This window comes from Hyaena hyaena, unplaced genomic scaffold (assembly GCF_003009895.1).
Source record: "Hyaena hyaena isolate Hyena2069 unplaced genomic scaffold, ASM300989v1 scaffold_10, whole genome shotgun sequence".
Taxonomy (NCBI): domain Eukaryota; kingdom Metazoa; phylum Chordata; class Mammalia; order Carnivora; family Hyaenidae; genus Hyaena; species Hyaena hyaena.
The window spans coordinates 5,259,248-5,278,724 of record NW_024080642.1 but is presented as its reverse complement, the minus strand read 5'-3'; the positions used below and the strand labels follow the sequence as shown (position 1 = coordinate 5,278,724).

The 19,477-nt window shown below is 41.6% G+C and overlaps 1 protein-coding gene across 1 annotated transcript; it reads left to right on the top strand.

The window, feature by feature from the left end:
• Positions 1 to 967: 967 nt before the first annotated feature.
• Positions 968 to 15,834, top strand: TMIGD1 (transmembrane and immunoglobulin domain containing 1). The gene is made up of 5 exons (XM_039254018.1): positions 968 to 1,049; positions 2,910 to 3,188; positions 7,531 to 7,806; positions 14,460 to 14,563; positions 15,790 to 15,834. Exons 1-5 carry the CDS (start codon positions 968 to 970, stop codon positions 15,832 to 15,834), a joined length of 786 nt encoding a protein of 261 aa, XP_039109949.1.
• The last annotated feature ends 3,643 nt before the right edge of the window (positions 15,835 to 19,477 follow it).

The following is a 19,477-nucleotide window of genomic DNA, read 5'->3' as shown; positions in this document are numbered from 1 at the left end:
TGGCTTAGTCGGTTAAGCGTCTGACTTTCGCTTAGGTCATGATCTCGCGGTTTGTGGGTTCGAGCCCCGCGTCGGGCTCTGTGGTGACTGCCGGCTCGGAGCCTGGAGCCTGTTTCAGAGTCTGCATCTCCCTCTCTCTCTGACCCTCTCCTGCTCGCGCTGCCTCTCTCTCTCCTAGAAATAAATAAAACATTAAAAAATTAAAAAAAAAAGACTAGAGACTAGGGGCACCTGGGTGGCCCAGGTGGTTGAGCCTCCAACTCTTGATTTCAGCTCAGGTCATGATCTCACGGTGAGTGAGTTTGAGCCCCATGTCTGGCTTTTTTGCTGACAGCAAGGAGCCTGCTTGGATTTCTCTCTCACTTCTCTCTCTGCCCCTCCCCCCACCTCTCCATCTCTCAAAATAAATTAAACTTAAAGAAGAAAAAAGGACTAGAGTCTATGATGCAATGGAGACGTTTCTAAGGTACTAATCATTTGAGTCTATGGGATTTGGAACAGTTTCAACAACTCTCTTTTGCAGAAAGCAACTTTTACAAAAATGGCCCGAGAGAGGCTTTCAAAATCAGAATTACTACAGTTCAGTAGAGATTGTCTGTGAATGAAACAAGTTTCTTTCTCTTCCTGTTAAAATGACATTCTCTCAATTTCTCCAGGGAAGACTGATTCTACCTTCCCCAGGGCTGCCCTACAGCTGCCCTGTATGTTATAGCCTATTTCCTGGTGGTTTTCTTTTTCTTGCCTTAAAAAAATCCTGAATACTAAAAGTACTTTGGACTCAGTAATCAGAACAAGATTGTTTAATTAAAAACTAGAAATAGTACTGTTACAGCTGGGATGACTCATCTGGGATTTTATTTTAAATGCATAAGAGAGAAGAGAAAGTTTCACAAACTCAGCATAGACCAAAGTACAGAACCAACGACACCTTTCTCCCCTCAGCAGATCAGACGTAAATTTGTTAAAGATGGCATGGAAGATCAGTTGCCTAATGAGAACGTGCAGATTTCTTCTCTTAGTGATTTTGCGTCTGCCCTGTGAGGTGACAAGTAAGTTCACATTCTTTTGGTCTCTTTTTGAACAAAGAAAAATTTCAGATTAACAAACGATCAGCGGGCATTGGGAAAATCCAAAATCCAAATCACCAAATACATGGCTGGTGTGGCTCCGAGTACAGGAGTCAGGCAACATGATAAAACATTAAATGGAAAAATATTTTTATGGTTCTGATATTACGAGACAGAGTAAATGTTCTGTTCTCTCCAGAGCCATAGCCAGAATTTTCCTACATTTTAATGCATTTCATTACTAATCACATCCCAAAGAAGCTCTGCTGTTTAATTGAACATACCTCTTACAGAAAAATCCTCCCTGTACTTGTTCTCTATCCCAATCTGGAAGTGGATCCCACCCAACCATCCCCACCCACGTACATCTCGTTTTAAAAGTAATACATATTTGGGGTGCCAGGGAGGTTTAGTCGGTTGGGTGTCTGACTTCAGCTCAGGTCATGATCTCACAGTTTGTGAGTTCAAGCCCTACTTTGGGCTCTGGGATGACAGCTCAGAATCTGGAGCCTGCTTCGGATTCTGGGTCTTCCCCTCTCTCTGCCCCTCCCCCACTAGCACCTTGTCTCTCTCTCTCTTAAAAAAAATTTAAAGTAATACATAGTCATTGTAGCAAAAATTAGAAAATATATAAAAGAATAAAGAAAACTAAAAGTCCCCCCAATCCCATCATTCAGAGATGGACTCAACAATATTTTGGTATAGATTTTTCTAGATTAAAAAAAAAATCAGGCTGCAAAGTCACATTATTTTCATCAGTAGTTTATGCATTTTAAAGGAAAATTTCATGTGTTTACAGACTATATTAACAAATGTCATGTAGGGGGCAAGTCTATGGCAGCTAAAGTTATTTTTAGCTTTTGTTAACTTGCTTCTGAACCTGGAAAGTAAAAACTGAAATTCAGGTATGTTACAGTGAATGCATTTCTGAAAATCAGAGAGGAAAACTAACTGTTATATATCCTGATCATCCACTCTATAACTTGTCTACCCTACAAACCAGTTGTTTAAACATCAATTATTTTACCACACTGCCAAAACAACATCAAAACATCAGAAATGCAAGACCACCTTTCCCACAGTCCTATCAGAAATCAGATATCTTTTCAAATAAGCCCTTTTGCCCATATTCAATTGCATGTTCAATTTTTATGTATTTGTAGGAATTATTACAGATGTAAGTTACATTCTGCCTATTTACCTAAAGTTGTGTCTTAAGTATTTTTCAATTTTGTTTTCATTTCTACTTCCCCACTTACCCCCTCATTTTGCTACTTCCAACCCCTTGAAGTATACAATTTAAGTCTGGAAATAATTTCTTTACTTTTATCAATCCTATTCAGTATACACAGGGAGATGTTTCCCCAAAATTTTCCTCATAAATTGTGTGTGTGTGTGTGTGTGTGTGTGTGTGTAAATGAGGGTAATTCTGCACATACTCTTTTCTAATCCAGTAGTTCTCAAACTTCATCGCACATTAGAATAGCCTGAAGGCTTTTTACTAATGCAATGCCCAGATTGCACTCGTATCAATTAATCAGAATGTCTGGGGCTGGGAACCAAGCATCAGTATGTTTTTAAAGATGCCTAGGTGATTCTGATGTGCGGCAAGATTTCATAGCCATCATTTTAACATTTTCCCCTTTTTTAGTTAATAATACATTATTTTTATCTTTATTAATTTATCTTTTTCCTTGTGAAATCATATAGGTCAATATGACTATTTTTAAATATTGCAGAATATTTCATTGTACTGGTGTAACGTGATTTATTTACCCAATGCCTTGTTTATGCCATTCAGTTTGTTCACTCTATGTTAATAGTTTCCTCCTACCCTCTCAGGTTCTGTCTTAACTGTGAATGATAAAACCGAGAACTATATTCTGGACACTTGGCTTGGCTCCCAAGAATCTCTGAAATGTGCTGTTAAAAACCACACCAGAGAGGAAGAACTTCTCTGGTACCGAGGACAGGGGACGGTGGATTTGAAATCTGGAAACAAAATCAACTCCAGTTCTGTCTGTGTGTCTTCCATCAGCGAAAATGACCACGGAACCACCTTTACCTGCAAGCTACAGAGGGATCAGTCGGTGTCCATCTCAGTGCTGCTGAATGTCTTTTGTGAGTGAGGGGAAGAAACTGCGAGTCAGTCTGTGTTATTAAGTGGTACTTGAAATCTGGAGCTAAAGAGTATGTGCATTTTAACATTTGCTTGGTATTGCCAAATTGCCCTACTTATGCTCCCACAACAGTGCAGGTGGATGCCTATTTCCCCACACCCTCGTGAGCACCGAGTATTCTCAACTCTAAGAATTTGCCAGCCTGACTTGAGATTTCATTTTCATTTTCTAAATTACGAATGAGCATGTCCACCTGTTTATCAATGTGTTGGCTGTTCATGTTTCTTTTCTGTGAAATGCCTGTTCATGTTCTTTACCCATTCTTCTATTGGGTTATTTGCCTTTTATTTTTTTTTAAATTTTTTTAATGTTTTATTTATTTCTAGGAGAGAGAGAGACAGCGTGAGCAGGGGAGGGTCAGAGAGAGAGGGAGTCACAGACTGAAACAGGCTCCAGGCTCTGAGCTGGCTGTCAGCACAGAGCCCGACGCGGGGCTCGAACCCACGAACCGCGAGATCATGACCTGAGCGAAAGTCGGACGCTTAACCGACTAAGCCACCCGGGCGCCCCGGTTATTTGCCTTTTAAAAATTGATTTGGATAAGGTCTATATATTAAGGAAATTAACCTTTTGTCATTTGAGATTATAAATATTTCTTGTATTTATTTTTTGCTCTTTTTATAGTTCTTTTTTGGGGGGGCCAGATTGAAATTTTAAATGTTTATTTAAAATCACTGATCTTTTCCATTGTGATTTCTAGCTTTGTGTTCTACTTAGCCATTCATTGGGAATCTTTTTTTTAAACCTTCTTTATTTTTATTTTAGAGAGGGCAGAGGGGCAGAGAGAGAGAGAGAGAGTGAGAGTGAATCTTTTTAAAAAGATTTTTAAATGCTTATTCATTTTGAGAGAGACAGAGAGAGAGAGAGAGAAAGCCATGAGTGGGGGAGGGTGAGAGAGAGAGGGAGACACAATCCAAAGTAGGTTCCAGACTCTGGGCTGTCAGCACAGAGCCCAACAGGGGGCTCAAACCAACGAACCGCGAGATCATGACCTGAGCTAAAGTTGGACGCTCAAACGACTAAGCCACCCAGGTGCCCCCAGTGAGAGAAAACCTTAAGTAAGTTCCATGCTCAGCACGGAGCTTGACGTGGGGCTCAATCCCATGACCCTTGGATCATGACCCAAGCTGAAATCAGGAGTCAGACATTTAACCGACTGAACCACCCACGTACCCTGGGAATCTCTTAACATCACCTTTAAACCCAAAATGGTGAAGCTCTTAGATGGTTGGATTCAGGTATTGGTAACCCACTGCTAGAACTATGTGGGGGTAAGGGAGTCTTTCAAGTAATTCCATGTAGGTGATCACATAGGTGGTTTGGGTAGAAAGCTGGTCCTATGTGAGAGAGGTAAGGATAATGAAGAGAGGGGTGATGTAGGATAAGGTGATGATGTGGTATGAATTGGTGGAAGAGTGAGCTCTGGACTCAGAACCTAGTAATAAAGTCAAAGGCATTTGACTTCATGAGCTCAGCAAACTTTTCGGTGAAAAATTGATGTCATTGCTCTTGAAATAAAAAGGTAGAAAAATGGCCGAAGAACCCAACTTTGGAAAATACTGGCATCTTACAGTTTGAGTTTCCAGAGTGAAATATTTGCATGTTCCTAGGCAAAGGAGCTTTGTTTTTTATTTTCTATGAATCAGTAAAATGTGGTTTTTAGCAAGCTACCTCTTGGCTATCAGGGGATCTTGGAGGTCTTGTAATCTTTATAAAATGACAGATAAGAAAACAGAGGCAAAGATTGAGGGCCCAAATGATCACAGCTGAAGCTGAGAACAGAACACCATTCCCCAGGCGCCTGACTTAGTGTCCTTCCCATTGCACCTTCTTAAAGGAGACATGGCAGATAGGATGTGGTGGCTTCAAGAAATGATTGTCAGTTTTCCAACCTGAATCCATATTTCAGACCACCTTTACAACAACCTCCTAAATATGGCTGTTGCTAAACATATATATAAAAAAAGCCAATTGGTCAGTGATCCGTAATGACAATAATTGGCACAAACTCACTCATCAATAAATCAAAATGAGCTCATAAAAGTGACAAGAATATAACGTACAATTCTGAGGAAGTATTATTATTGTTATAAGTAGCAGGCTGAGAACTACACAGAGGCTTGATGATACACTATTTGGGGGAAGGTGTTCAGAAAGAAGTTTTTTTCATAGAACCAGAACCTTCTTTCACGGTTGCTGCTGAAAGTATAAATCGAGTCCACCTCTTGTACAATTTTTATCAAAATTTAAACGGTGCCGATCCTGTGATCCAATGTTTCTATTTCTAGGTGTTTTAACCTTGAGAAACGTGTGCAACATGTGCTTAAAGAAACATATACAAGGATATTTATTGAAGCATTAAAATTTTAAAAATAAAAATAATGCCCATCAATCAAAATGATTAAAGAGTCTTATACTGTAGCACTCTAAAAGCAATGAGCTAGATCTCTGTGGTTCAAAGTGGATATATCTCAGAAACATGCAAGCTACTGAGAGAATAAAGTATTTTTATATGACTCCTAAAATATACAATGTATTTCCTATTGGTACATCATATGTATAAAAAACTGTTTCTTCAGGACACTTGGGTGTCTCAGTCAGTTGAACTTTGGAGTCTTGATTTGGGCTCAGGTCATGACCTTGTGGTTTGTGGGTTCAAGCCTTATGTCAGGCCCTGCACTGACAGTGCAGAGCCTGCTTGGGATTTCCTGCCTCCCTCTCTCTCTGCCCTTCCCCCACTCATGCGCGCGCGCGTGCGCGCGCGCGCGCTCTCTCTCTCTCTCAAAATTAAATAAAGAGACATTTTTAAGAAATTTGTTTCTTCAAAAAAGATCTGCAAGGATTTACATCAAACTCATAGCAGTGGGTATCTTTGGAGAGGAAGCGAACAAGATGGAATCAAGGAGGACTTTACTTTATCTGAAATGTACTAGTTTTTACAAAAGGGAATACTCACATATAGCTGATATGCTTTAACATTAATCTTAAATGGTTAAATCAAAAGGAAAAACTAACAGGGCATGTCCACAGGTCCTATGGTTTATTTGATAATTACATTCTCTATTGTAGCAGCTTCCTACATATCCAAATGCCATATAACATCCTTGTTGGATATGGATACAGAATTCAAGCTCATTCCAAAGAGCAGCAAAATGTCATTCTTCTGAAAGAGTTATTAATAGCACAGCCTACTCAGGGTCTAATTATTCAGTGTGCAGATTACACAAGCTCCTTTTTTCCTCCTTCCCTGACTCTAGCTCCTTTCTACTGCCCGCTTTGCAAGCACTTTATTATTCTTCTGCATCTGGAGCAGAAAATGCAAGGGGCATGGAAAAGAGGAAGAGTCAGCTCAGGCTTTTCTTCCCCTTGGTGTTGGAAAGCCCTGGTGCAGGTGCGAGTTGGAATTATTTGGTGAATTATTTGTGTTCAAGTATCTGTGTCTCTAAGGACCGCCCTTATAATGGAGGGAGTAAGGACTGGCTCTCCCAGAAGGATGAGAGGGACTCAATGTCACATTCACCATCCATAGATGTCCGAGTTGGCAAAATCGGAGCACCTTCTGGGAGGAGGACATTATTTCTAGAGGATCATTGAGGAAATGCAAATATGCATTGGGAAATCGGGCCAGGGCAAATGCGGTTGATAAAATGCAAAAATAGAGGATGTGAGGAGACCTCAAAACCACCACGGCAGCCACGGCTTCTGCCACCGCCAACACCACCACCATAAAAATAGTAACTAGCACTGTGGTAAATCCTTTACAGGCGTTATCTCATTTAATCTTTACAGCACCTTGTGAGGTAGGTATTGTCCCGCTTTTTAGATGAAGAAAGTGAGCAGTGACTTAGCAGTTAAATAACTTTCTCAAGGTCACAGGAGGTGGTGTAGAAATGGAATTAGGGATAAGTGCAATCCCTGCTTTCTTCATATTATACTGTTTTCTCCAACGTATTAGTACAGATTGGTTTCAGAGCAAAGACTCAAGGCTTATCCTTTTAGGTAGTGTTATAAATTGTCTACTTGGTATAGATTCATTATTATAGACATTTGTTTCATGGTTTATCTTCTCTACTACATAGAAGTTCTATGAGGTTTGGAACTGAATGTGTTATTTACCATTGTATCCCTGGCTCCTAGGCCAGTGTTTGGCATAAAGTAGGAACTTGATAAATTTTTGTCCAATGAATAAATGACTACATGAGACAGACTGAAGGCAGATCTTGAACACTGACAGTAAACTACTGCTTATTCACTAATTAAGCCTACATGCTTGGGTCTTATAGTTCCTCCTCTTCTGAGTGGAGATGACTTGAAAACAGTTGAGGAAGGCAATGATGTGAAGTTGGTTTGCAATGTGAAATCCAACCCCCAGGCTCAAATGATGTGGTACAAAAACAGTACCATCCTCAATTTAGAGCAAAATCACCGAGTCGAACAGACAAGTGAATCTCTTCAACTGTCAATCACCAAAGTCAAGAAATCTGACAATGGAACCTATAGCTGCATTGCAAATTCATCTCTGCAAATGGAGACCAAGGACTTTCACCTCATTGTCAAAGGTAACTCTCTTTTTAAGTAATATCAGCACAGTGCAAAAGTCAGAATAGGTTCTCAGTAAATATTTTGTGTGGCAACAAAGTCATGATGCTAATTAGGATTAATAGCTAATGATTTTCTTTGGAGAATTACCCCTATCCAAGAAATCTCTACTAAGAAATCTAATTCGTGGGGCACCTGGGTGGCTCAGTCAGTTATGCATCCAACTTCAGCTCAGGTCATGATCTCATGGTTCATGAGTTCGAGCCCCATATCAGGCTCCGCACTGACTGAACCATGAAAAGCTTGCTTGGGATCTTCTCTCTCTCCTTTCTGTGTCCCCCCCCCCCCTCCACTTGCACATTCTGTCTCTCAAAATGAATAAGTGAACCTAAAAAAAAGAATTCTAATTCTTCCATTTAGGGGATCATGCCCATTCCATATGAAACACTGCTTTTTGAACACAGGTCCTTTCTAGAACCAAGTGGTAGAAGACAATTCTGGTTGGCTTTTAGGAAGGAGTAATTCCATAAATTCTCCTGGGCCACAAGGTTTGTAGGAACTGGACTTCTGAGTTTGCAGCCTAATGATAAACAGAGAGAGAAGTCAGAAACACATAGAGAAGGGAAGACGGGTGAGAAAATGAATCTAAATACACTCTCAACTCTGAAATTATAATCTATAGGCTAATCAGTAGTGAGGGAGGGGAAAGATGGTGGAAAAATGTCTTTCTCTTGGCTTCATGCCCCATCCACCCAGATTTTTCACCTCTGCAAAACACAGGGACCAAATGAAATTTCGAATGTTCTTCCCTCCTATTTCTCATTCATACAATAAGAGAAAGGGGACCTACGAAGAGAAAGCAAGGAAGACAGTAGAAAGAAATGAGGTCAGAGAGTAAATGGAATAGAGACTAGCATGCCCACATTTCCACTTACCACTGGCGATTGTGGCAAAAATTGACCTTGAGGTGAGCAGCACAAAAAGAAGCTTTCAAGAACGCAGCTGTGATGCCTGGGTAGGAACAGCCATCTTGATACCAGGGTAAAGAAAGCTGCAGTCTTAGCAGAGCAGAAAGACCTGTAGAGGGTGTTGGGTCTCGAGGACTTCTTTAGACAATGCCTCAGCCCAGGAATGTGTTGGGGAGCAGGACAGTGTGGGATGGGACTTAATCGGCAACAATCAAGCCTGTCAATCATTCTTAGCTGCTGTTCCCCGAATCCAAATTCAAAGATAACTTCCTTTTTGATACAGATCCTGCAAGTTCAGTTAAAATATTTAAGTTTTCTTAGATAACATCTCTTTTAATTTGAAACAAACATTTATTAAGACCCTCGAGTGTTAATTTTGCGCGGCGCCTGGGTGGCCCAGTCAGTTAAGCATCTGACTCTTGACTTTGGCTCAGGTCATGATCTCACATTGGGCTCTGCGCCAGGCATGCAGCCTGCTTAGAATTCTCTCTTTTTACCTCTGCCCCTCCCCCACTCAGAGAATGCACTGGCACACTTGCTCTCTTTCTCTCTCGCATGCTGTCAGAAAAATGTTAATTTTTTTTTTTTACAAATAGTTTATTGTCAAGTTGGTTTCCATATAACACCCAGTGCTCACCCCCACAAGTGCCCTCCTCCATGCCCATCTATCCCCTCCCCCCCATCAGTCCTCAGTTTGTTCTCAGTATTCAAGAGTCTTTCATGGTTTGCCTCTCTCCCTCTCCCCTACTATTTCTCCTCTTTTTCTCCCCCATGGTCCTCCATTAAGTTCCTCCTAATCCTCCTATATGTGCAAACATATGGTATTTGTCCTTCTCTGCCTGACTTATTTCGCTCAGCATAACACCCTCAAGGTCCATCCATGTTGCTACACATGGCCAGATTTCATTCTTTCTCATTGCCATGTAGTATTCCATCGTATAGATAAACCACATCTTCTTGATCCATTCGTCCGTTGAAGGACATTTAGGCTCTTTCCATGTTTTGGCTATTGTTGAGAGTGCCGCTATGAACATTGGGGTACATGTGCTCCTATGCATCAGCACTCCTATATCCCTTGGGTAAATTCCTAGCAGTGCTATTGCTGGGTCATAGGGGAGTTCTATTGTTAATTTTTTTGAGGAACTTCCACACTGTTTTCCAGAGGGGCTGCACCAGTTTACATTCCCACCAAGAGTGTAGGAGGGTGCCCGTTTCTCCACATCCTCGCCAGCATCTAGAGTTCTCTGATTTGCTCATTTTAGCCACTCTGACTGGCGTGAGGTGGTATCTCAGTGTGGTTTTGATTTGTATTTCCCTGATGAGGAGGGATGCTGAGCATCATTTCATGTGTCTGTTGGCCATCTGGATGTCCTCTTTGGAGAAGTGTCTGTTCATATCTTCTGCCCAGAAAAATGTTAATTTTGATTGCTGAATACATAGGCAAAAACATACAAAAAAATCTTTATGTTTGTTGTCATGTTAACACTGCCTTTATGCAGCTGAGAGACATATCTGATTATGTCATCTGCAAACTTGGGCAAGCTATGTCAATTTTCTGGTTAGAAAGCCTTAGTTTGGGGACATTCACTAACTCCCTTCTTACTCTGATTGGATATTATTGATCAGTTGAAATAAAATTCTATTTTTCTGAAAAAACAAAACAAAACAAAACAGAAGAGAGAAAGTCAAGATACCTGGTATATGTAGCAGATGCAGAAAATGCTCACACACACATTTCCTGGTCTGAGGCCAGTATGCCAAGAGCAGCCAAACAAGCCGACGCTCCTATTTCATGTTAGAACAGTATTCACGCTGTCGTTTGCCTCCCGTGCCCACTCATTGCCTTTCTTGCTAGTTCCTCGGAAGCCAGATGAAATTCTTGCCAGAAGGGTTGGACCATGTGACCAGAGGGATTATATCCTGCCCCTCAGGGGGGTCTGGGACACCAACAGAGAGGCTTGTGGGAAGGGAGAGCTGCGGCCGGTTGAATGCCCATTACTGTGATTACTGGTGTGTCCAGTAATTTGTCCTGCAGGGAGGGCAGTGACAATACCCCCAGGGGGCTGCCTGCTTTAAAAAATCAAACCCACAAATAACCCAAGTACGCATGGGGTAGGAGTGGCGGAACGGGCAGCTTATTGAAGCTTGTAGCTATTCACCTCCCCACAAAAGCACAGTTGGTGGGGCCTCCAGCCATGCCGTTCCAACTGGCTGTAAAAACTACACGCAGAGATTAGGGGATTATATCATCCCTCTTGGTTAAGAAGGAGTTGTAAGTGACATAAAAAACACACAACTTGTGTGGCAAGCAGGATGTCAGCTTGACAAATTGGCTTTCAGGTGGGCAGGATCCTGTTTGCTATGGAACGCTTCCAAACCAACTTGTTTTTCTTATTTCTTCCTGCTCTATTATTTCCCAGGCTGTCGGCTGCTTTCACAGCATCAAGTGCCCTGCTGCCTGTGCTCAGGATAAATGTGTTTGCCACGAGCCTCTCCTGGCTTCAGGGCTCGGTAGGGTAGTTTCTAAATAGGGCCATGCAAAGCTAGAAGTGTAATCACAGATCTTGAGTGCAAGAGGTTAGCCTGTGTGTTGGGATTATCTTGCATAATAAATATGGAGGGGGGAAAATGACCAAATCTAGTTACAAACAGGAGAGTAAAACGGGGGAGATGCATTTATACTTATGAAAGTCACTTTCATCAAAAACGAAATCCAAAGGGAGTCCCAGCGGATCAGGCAGTTTATTTCAGCTTGTTTAAAGAGTAAAAGCTGTCATTTCATTCAGCTTGGTAAAAATATTCAGATCTTGGACTGAATTCGGATCTTTTCCTAATTGTCCCTCTTTTGCTTCCCCTTATTTCGACATTTTTCCTTGGCACTGAAAGTAGAAAGGGCCCCTAATAAGGTGAAGGCCCTCAGGTGTCTCCCAGGGCTGGCTCTCACAGGGTCCATGCTTACAAGAAGGCCCATGGAGGAGAATTTCTCCAGAATATTGGTGCAGCTCACACTCTCATGAAAAAATTTTTAGTAACAACTAAAAGAGAGTAAGAGTAAGGGATGGTTAATCTACTTACTCCCCAAAAGTATCCTGAGCAGGAACTGGACAAATAGGAAAGAAGAAAACAAGTAAAAGGTTAGTGGTTAGGTGTGTCATATATTTATGGAGGGATAAACCCTATGTTATAATCTTGAGGCAAATAGGTCTTGGGCTTTGAAATGAGATTCATCTAAAGTGTTCCCCTCCTCTCCACCTTTCACCCCTCATATACTTTTTCATGACCAGATGTCCTTTTATAACACTGATCTCAATCTATGGTTTTTGTTTGTTTAATGTCTGTCTTCACTACTAGAGGGTCAGCCCCATGAAGGCAAGAGCCTTCCATGTCTGACCTAGTTTTTGCAGGGCTGAGCACTGTACCTATGACACAATAGTCAGTAAAAATTTTTTGACCCCACTCATTCTATAAACTCAAGGGCACAATAAATAGCATACTTTTATTTCCTATAAATTCCTAAAATATTATCTTAGCCAAGATTGGAGCCTCCCACCACCACCCCTGGGGTGGTATCGAAATCCAGGGGCTTAGGAGAGATCATTTAAATATCTTTGTTGGGGGGCGCCTGGGTGGCTTAGTCGGTTAAGCGTCCGACTTTCGCTTAGGTCAAGATCTCGAGGTTCGTGGGTTCGAGCCCCGCGTCGGGCTCTGTGCTGACTGCCAGCTCGGAGCCTGGAGCCTGTTTCAGTCTGTGACTCCCTCTCTCTCTGATCCTCCCCTGCTCACGCTGTCTCTCTCTCTCTCTCCCCTAGAAATAAATAAAACATAAAAATAAATAAATAAATAAATAAATATCTTTGTTGGGGGGCGCCTGGGTGGCTTAGTCGGTTAAGCGTCCGACTTTCGCTTAGGTCAAGATCTCGAGGTTCGTGGGTTCGAGCCCCGCGTCGGGTTTTTTTTTTTCTGTCAGCTCAGAGCCTGGAGCCTGCTTCAGATTCTGTGTCTCCCTCTCTCTCTGCCCTTTCCCTGCTCGTGCTCTGTCTCCCTTTCTCTCTCAAAAATAAATAACATTTAAAAAAAGAAAAAATAAAATAAAATAAAAATAAATACCTTTGTTGATCTTAAGCACTCTTACTTTTAAAAGTTTCATCCCATGTCATATCAAACATATTAAAATGAAGCACATGGAGTATGCTTTTTGCTGTAAAAGTTTTGAAAGGATGTTTGTAACTTGCATACATTTTGAATTTTATTACATATTAGTTATTAATGTGATTCTTAAGGTTTAAATATCATTATTTGGCTGTTGGGTTACAGTTGACACAAAGTTATGTCTTACAGGTATTTAATCATTTATTAATTTGACCAATCTGCCACTTTATTTTCATATTTTGGAACCAATATGTATTTTTCCAGGCATTTGGGAAGCGTGCAAGCTGTGCCCACAGTGTCTGATGAACAAAATAGCTCTGAATTTACATGGTGTTCAGGAAATGATGGGATGGGTTTTTTTCTTAAGTTTTTAAACATTTTTATTTATTATTGAGAGACAGAGAGAGACAGAGCATGAGCATGGGAGGGGCAGAGAGAGGCAGAGACACAGAATCTGAAGGAGGTTTCAGGCTCTGAGCTGTCAGCACAGAGCCCAATGCAGGACTCAAACTCATGAACCACAAGATAATGACCTCAACCAAGGTGGGTTGCTTAACCAATTGAGCCACCCAGGCACCCCTGGGATGGGTTTTCTTTTCCAGACTGTCATGATTGCTGCTGATCTCTTTCTAACCCAGGTTCTAAATAGACTCTCTGGGGTGCCTGGGTGACTCAGTCGGTGCATCCAAGTCTTGATTTCTGCTCAGGTCATAATCTCACAGTCATGAGATTGAGTCCCACATCGGGCTCTGTGTGACGACATAGAGCCTGCTTGGGATTCTTTCTCTCTCTCTCTCTTTCTCTCACTCTTACCCCTTCCCCACTCACACACCCCCTAAAATAAATAAATAAACATTAAAAAAAGAAGCAGATTCTCTGTTCTTCCATGATGTTTAGAAAGGTATGAAAATCTTTGCCAAGGTTGGAAAGGCTGCTCAGAGTCCCATTTCCCTAGGGGCACTGTGCAGCCATCTTGTATAATGTCCTTTCACCTGCATGGGGGACTATCACAGTACAGCTACAAGGGTCCCCTCTGCTCCTGGAGCCCACAGGCCTCTCTTCCCTTAGTCCAGCAGGCGTCTCAGCTTTTCTTGCTCTTAAAGCCTTCCTTCCTATGTTTCTCCCTTGGAGACATCTCCCAGTATCTTCTGGGCTTTCAAAGGGCAGGAAAAACCATTGATTTTAGTCTATCTCTGCCTTCTGCATGGAAAACTTTTGGATGAAGAAAGCACAAAATGGTCTGACTACCCACTTTGGGGGAATGATTCATATTATAGTAAGTTATCCTTATAATAATAAATAAATCCACAAAGGGACGGATTCAAAACCTATCTCTGCTAGTTACTAGTTCTGTGACTTTGGACAAGACGCTCCTCACTGTAACCATACTGTAAAATGAAGTTATTAATACCTACCTTGTTAGGTTGTTTGGAGGATTTAATTAAGAGGATGATATATGTTGAGTGCAAGGCGCCATGGCTGGGACTTAGTAGAAACATATAAATTAGAAGCATATATATGTTAGCTCTTATTTCCTGTGTTTGCATTTCCAACAGATAAAGCTGTGGCTATTCCAATAGAACCCATTATTGCAGCGTGCATTGTGGTCTTTCTGACATTGTGCTTTGGACTGATTGCTAGAAGAAAAAGTATAATGCAGGTATTGAAGTATTCTAAGATATTTATGTAAAAAGTCATCTAAATACAAGCAGAGAACTGGCTACATAAGCGACTCTAGAATTGGGAACCATACTTGGACAATCTGGTCTCTCTAAAGACCTAAAATGGAAGTTGCTCAAGGGCATAAAAATTGTATATATGTTATAAGGATGGTTTTAACAAAAGAATGGTAGCACATATGGACAAAACCTGAATGAAAATAGCTGTGGTGTTAGGAGTAGGGGATTGGGGCCTGATTTTTTCTTCCTTTTAAATTTCTCTTTATTGTTGCCATGGTACCTCTGGTAAAATAAATAAATACACAGGGGAACATCTGCTGTGGGTTCAGAGATCTGCATGAAAAAGGTGGCACTTTCTGCTCACCTCCTGAGCACAGCCACAACAGGCAGCTGCAGCAGCTGCCGGGGGGGGGGGGGGGGGGGGGGGGGGGGGGGGGGGGGGGNCTGTGAACGGAACTCGGTGTTTGGATGACGTGCAGGCACGTCGGTTGTGCAAAACAGCCTATCTCCACCTTCGGTCTCCCACCCCAGACCCCGGGGGGGGGGGGGGGGTGAGGGGGAAGGGGAGGAGGGCAGACGCTGGACTCTGAATTGTTGACTAGTCATCTTCTTGGTTAGCTTGATGCAGAGCATGTGTGTGTATTGGTGAATGCCTTGCATTTGGCTCTACCAGTTAATTCAGTGCCAAAGGGAGGCAAAAGGGGAAGAGAGCCTCAAAGGAGAGGCCAGTATGGTCCAGGCTGAGTTAATTACACAGCGAGAGGCGTTCTCTTTGAAATATTTGGTAACTGGGTGTAATTCAGGACAACAATGTCTTCCAAGAAGAAATTCACCCAACCCCTGGTTCTAATCTAAGGCAAATTTTTCCTACAAAAGGAAGGAAGGAAGGAAGGAAGGAAGGAAGGAAGGAAGGAAGGAAGGAAGGAAAGAAAGAATCAACTACCAAAGAATCCTGGAAGCATTTTAATTCAAGGATTATATCTCTGTAGGTTCAATACAGAAATCATTAACATTGCCAAAGACATAAGACCTGGACTAGTGCAGAAGTGTCTGTATTTCCAGGCACCTCTATATTGTGTATTTTTCTAGGTAGGAGATTAACAGACATTTGGGTTTCCTATCCCCTGAGCCACCTTGGTGCATTCAAAATGTTTATCCACTGCCTTCGAAAAGCAAGCAAACTCATTGCCCTTGTGTTTGGTTTTAGCTCTGCATAAAGGATGAAGATCCGCAAAGAGACACAGCTTTGTAAGTACTCTGGGCTGGGGCCAATGATTTCCCAGAAGCAGATGGGTAGCAGTGGTGTACAACGTAAAGCCCATCCTGGGCAAACTCCTCCTGAGATGGGAGAGGTGCTGGAAGGTGAAGAGGTTCAGACAAGAATGGAGGGTGGAGGAGAATTTGCCTTCACTTTATAGGTAGACAGGCGGGGCTAGGTTGGAAGGTTGCCTAGGACGGGAGAGTACCGTTGGTCTTAAGCCTGCTCTCTGCTTGGGAAGTTTTGGGCTAATGTTTAAGCAGCACCTGCATTGTATTGCCACATGATGTAAATGACTGAGAGGGCCTATCCTGGGGGAAGCCACGCTACAGTCTCCCTCACAAAGTCGGAAGCCACAGTCCTCATTCTGAATACTGCCTAGTCTGTTGGCTCCAGCATTGGAGAAGTAAGCAGTGGGTTAAAAGAACAAAGGCATTCCTTCCGAGAGCATGACGCTGTTTTGTGCAATTGTCAATGGGATCAGTTTCTTGATTTCTCTTTCTGTTGCTTCATTATTGATGTATAAAAATGCAACCAATTTCTGTACATTGATTTTGTACCCTGCAACTTTGCTGAATTCATGGATCAGTTCTAGGAGGCTTCTGGTGGAGTCTGTCGGGTTTTCTATGTAGAGTATCATGTCAGCATGATTCTTGGTTTGAATTTTTTTCTCATTGCTATGATCATTATTATAATTAATTTCTTGGTTCATTTCAGATGAGAAAGCAGAGATGCCATCTAACACAGCAAGAGTTTTGCATCAGGACTTCCTTGATTTATGTAGTCCCATCTGTATTTATTGCTATTATTAAATTCACTCCTGTCAAATTGTCAGAGGTTATGAAGAAGTGTTTCATTAAGCACTGAAGAGTAGTTGTTATGACTAATTTGATATACTTGCTGAACATTTTTATGGAGAACACTATTAAGAATGAAAATTAAGATTCAGTTAAGGCTTCTCCTTGAAGGGTGTGTTAATTAATTGAGATTGGTTCCAGAAAGGTTGGTAAACATTTAGCATATATCTTCTACGTAGGAGATTAATGGACATTTGGGTTTTACAAATAAGTGTAAAACCAAAATCAAAAGGGGAGCTGAACATAGAGTGATCGATATTTTAAGTTTGCCAAGAAAGCACATAAATAATATCAATTATCATCTACTTTTGCTGCCGTTTCATAAAAGAAATGTTTTAGAACTCAAAAAAGGAAGGATGCAATCTCAGAATATAAGGCACTCCTTTAAATGGAATAAATTTAGCATTATGAAAAAGTCAGCATATGTCCTTATTTTTCTCCGCTCATCGTGGTTTGGTGACACAGTCACAGACTTGGTGAGCTTTACGCGGTGATGGGACAAAACTCACGGGGCACGGGGGCCACAGTGGGTCTGTTCACAAGCAGCCTTTGCCCTTTCGGAGCAGTTCCTTGCCTGGATCCAGGGACAATAATTATGAATCAGCCTGTACTCTTCTCATATACCTCAGTTTTAAGTTGAAGCTCTTCTAATTTGTCTTATACTTTGCCCACTTCCGTTCTTTTTTCATTCTTTTCTCTTAAGAGTCTCTGGTTTGCTTTCCCACACAGATGGGATGCTGAGGCCATCCTGGCCAGAACAACCTTTTTTATTTTTATTTTTTAGTTTATTTTTTGTTTTGAGAGAGCACACAGGGGAAGGGGAGAGGCAGAGAGAGAAGAGAGAGAATCCCAAACAGGCTCTGTACTGTCAGCATGGAGCCCGATGGGGGGCTCATACCCACAAACCTTAAGATCAATGACCCGATCTGGGGCGCCTGGGTGGCTTAGTCGGTTGAGGGTCCGACTTTCGCTTAGGTCATGATCTCACGGGTTCGTGGGTTCGAGCCCCGCGTCGGGCTCTGTGCTGACTGCCAGCTCGGAGCCTGGAGCCTGTTTCAGAGTCTGTGTGCCTCCCTCTCTCTCTGACCCTCCTCTGCTCACGCTCTCTCTCTCTCTCTCTCTCTCCTAGAAATAAAGTAAAAAAAAAACATAAAAAAATTAAAAAAAAAAAAAAAAAGATCATGACCCGATCTGAAATCAAGAGTCAGATGCTTGATCAACCTGGGAGCCCCCCAGAACCACCTTTGATGTCCCTGCCATACGCACTTTCTCATTTAGAGAAAAACAATTTTTTTTGGTCTAATATTGCAGTAGCTAAATGTGCCATAGCAAGAGAGAGATGTGCTACCAGATAGGTGGTTAAAAGCTTCTATTGATATGAAAGCAAAGAGAAGAAATGAACGGAATATACGAAATCTGAATTGTCTTGTTTGTAAGAGGGACCTCCCCCCATCTTCTCATTAGGCTTCTCTCTGCTTCCTTGGAAAACTTCTGCATGAAATGGAGAGAGAGACTATTAAAGACTATGATTTACAGATTTCTCTATCTGGTTGGAAGCCCCAGCAGGCTTTTGAGGGATTTCAAATCATGTTCCTCATTCAGGATTTCTCAAAGTAGAATTTGGAAGCCCTGTGAAAATGGTGTAAGAACAAAGTAGGAGGAGTGTGAAAATCTGAAAGTTTAGACAATTAAGGAGAAGCCTGGAGACTAAATGGAAAAAACAGATCTCAGGCAATGGTGGGTTGGGATAGTTTAAAGTAGAAGAGGAAACAGGGAAAACTTACTGCACCATATCTAATTTGACTTAGAATACAAGAGACCTGAATTCCAGTGTTGGCTGTTTTATTTTGGACAAGTCCTTTTCTCTCAGGTGTTTGAAAAATGAGAAGGTTGGATTAGAAGAAGGAATAGGATTAATTTTCGTGTTAAATTTCACGTTAATTCGTGTGATTCTTAAAAGATTCCCAAATAGTTTGGTTAAATGCTGGAAGGAGTTGGCAAGGAAAACTGAAAACGTAATACCTTTGCCCTACCTAGTAGAAATATGAATCAGCTTTGTTCTAGGACATATAGCAATTCTTGAGTATTACAGGTCATCAGTAGAGAATTTCATCACCCTTATAAACTACAGTGACCTTGTACATTAGCACAGGCGAGCAACATTAACTAGTTTTAACAGAGCATAGCAATATTGTAAGTGGTCACTGTATTTCATTTTGCCTTATAGTTTTGAAAAAAACCCAGAGCCTTTATTAAAAACTGTGCTATCACTTACTTATTTATTTTAAGTTTATTTATTTATTTTGAGAGAGAGACAGAGACAGAGTGTGAGCAGAGGAGGGGCAGAGAGAAAGAATCCCAAGCAGGCTCCCTGCTATCAGCACAGAGTCCAATGCGGGGCTCAGTCTCACAGACTGCAAGATCATGATCTGAGCTGAGATACAGAGTCAGACGCTTCACTGACTGAACCACCTACGGTGCCCTCCAAAACTGTGTCTATTATTTAAAATTAGAAGTTTAGCCTAGGGTGCCTGGATGGCTCAGTCAGTTAAGAGTATGACTTTGGTTTAGGTCATGATCTTGCAGTTCATAAGCAAGCTCCATATTGGGCTCTGTGCTGACATCTCAGAGCCTGGAACCTGCTTTGGATTCTGTGTCTCTTTCTTTCTGCCCCTCTCTCACTCGTGCTCTCTCTCTCTCAAAAAAAAAAAAAAGAATAAACATTAAAAAACAAATTTAAAAAAAAGTTCAACCTAGAAACTGACTTAGAAGGATGTGAA

What these genes read in the sequence shown, in the direction of transcription:
- TMIGD1 (XM_039254018.1), top strand. Translation starts at nt 968, where the DNA reads ATGGCATGGAAGATCAGTTGCCTAATGAGAACGTGCAGATTTCTTCTC. An exon ending in TCTGCCCTGTGAGGTGACAA is followed by an intron (nt 1,050 to 2,909) that starts GTAAGTTCACAT and finishes CTACCCTCTCAG; the next exon opens with GTTCTGTCTTAACTGTGAAT. An exon ending in CTTTCACCTCATTGTCAAAG is followed by an intron (nt 7,807 to 14,459) that starts GTAACTCTCTTT and finishes CATTTCCAACAG; the next exon opens with ATAAAGCTGTGGCTATTCCA.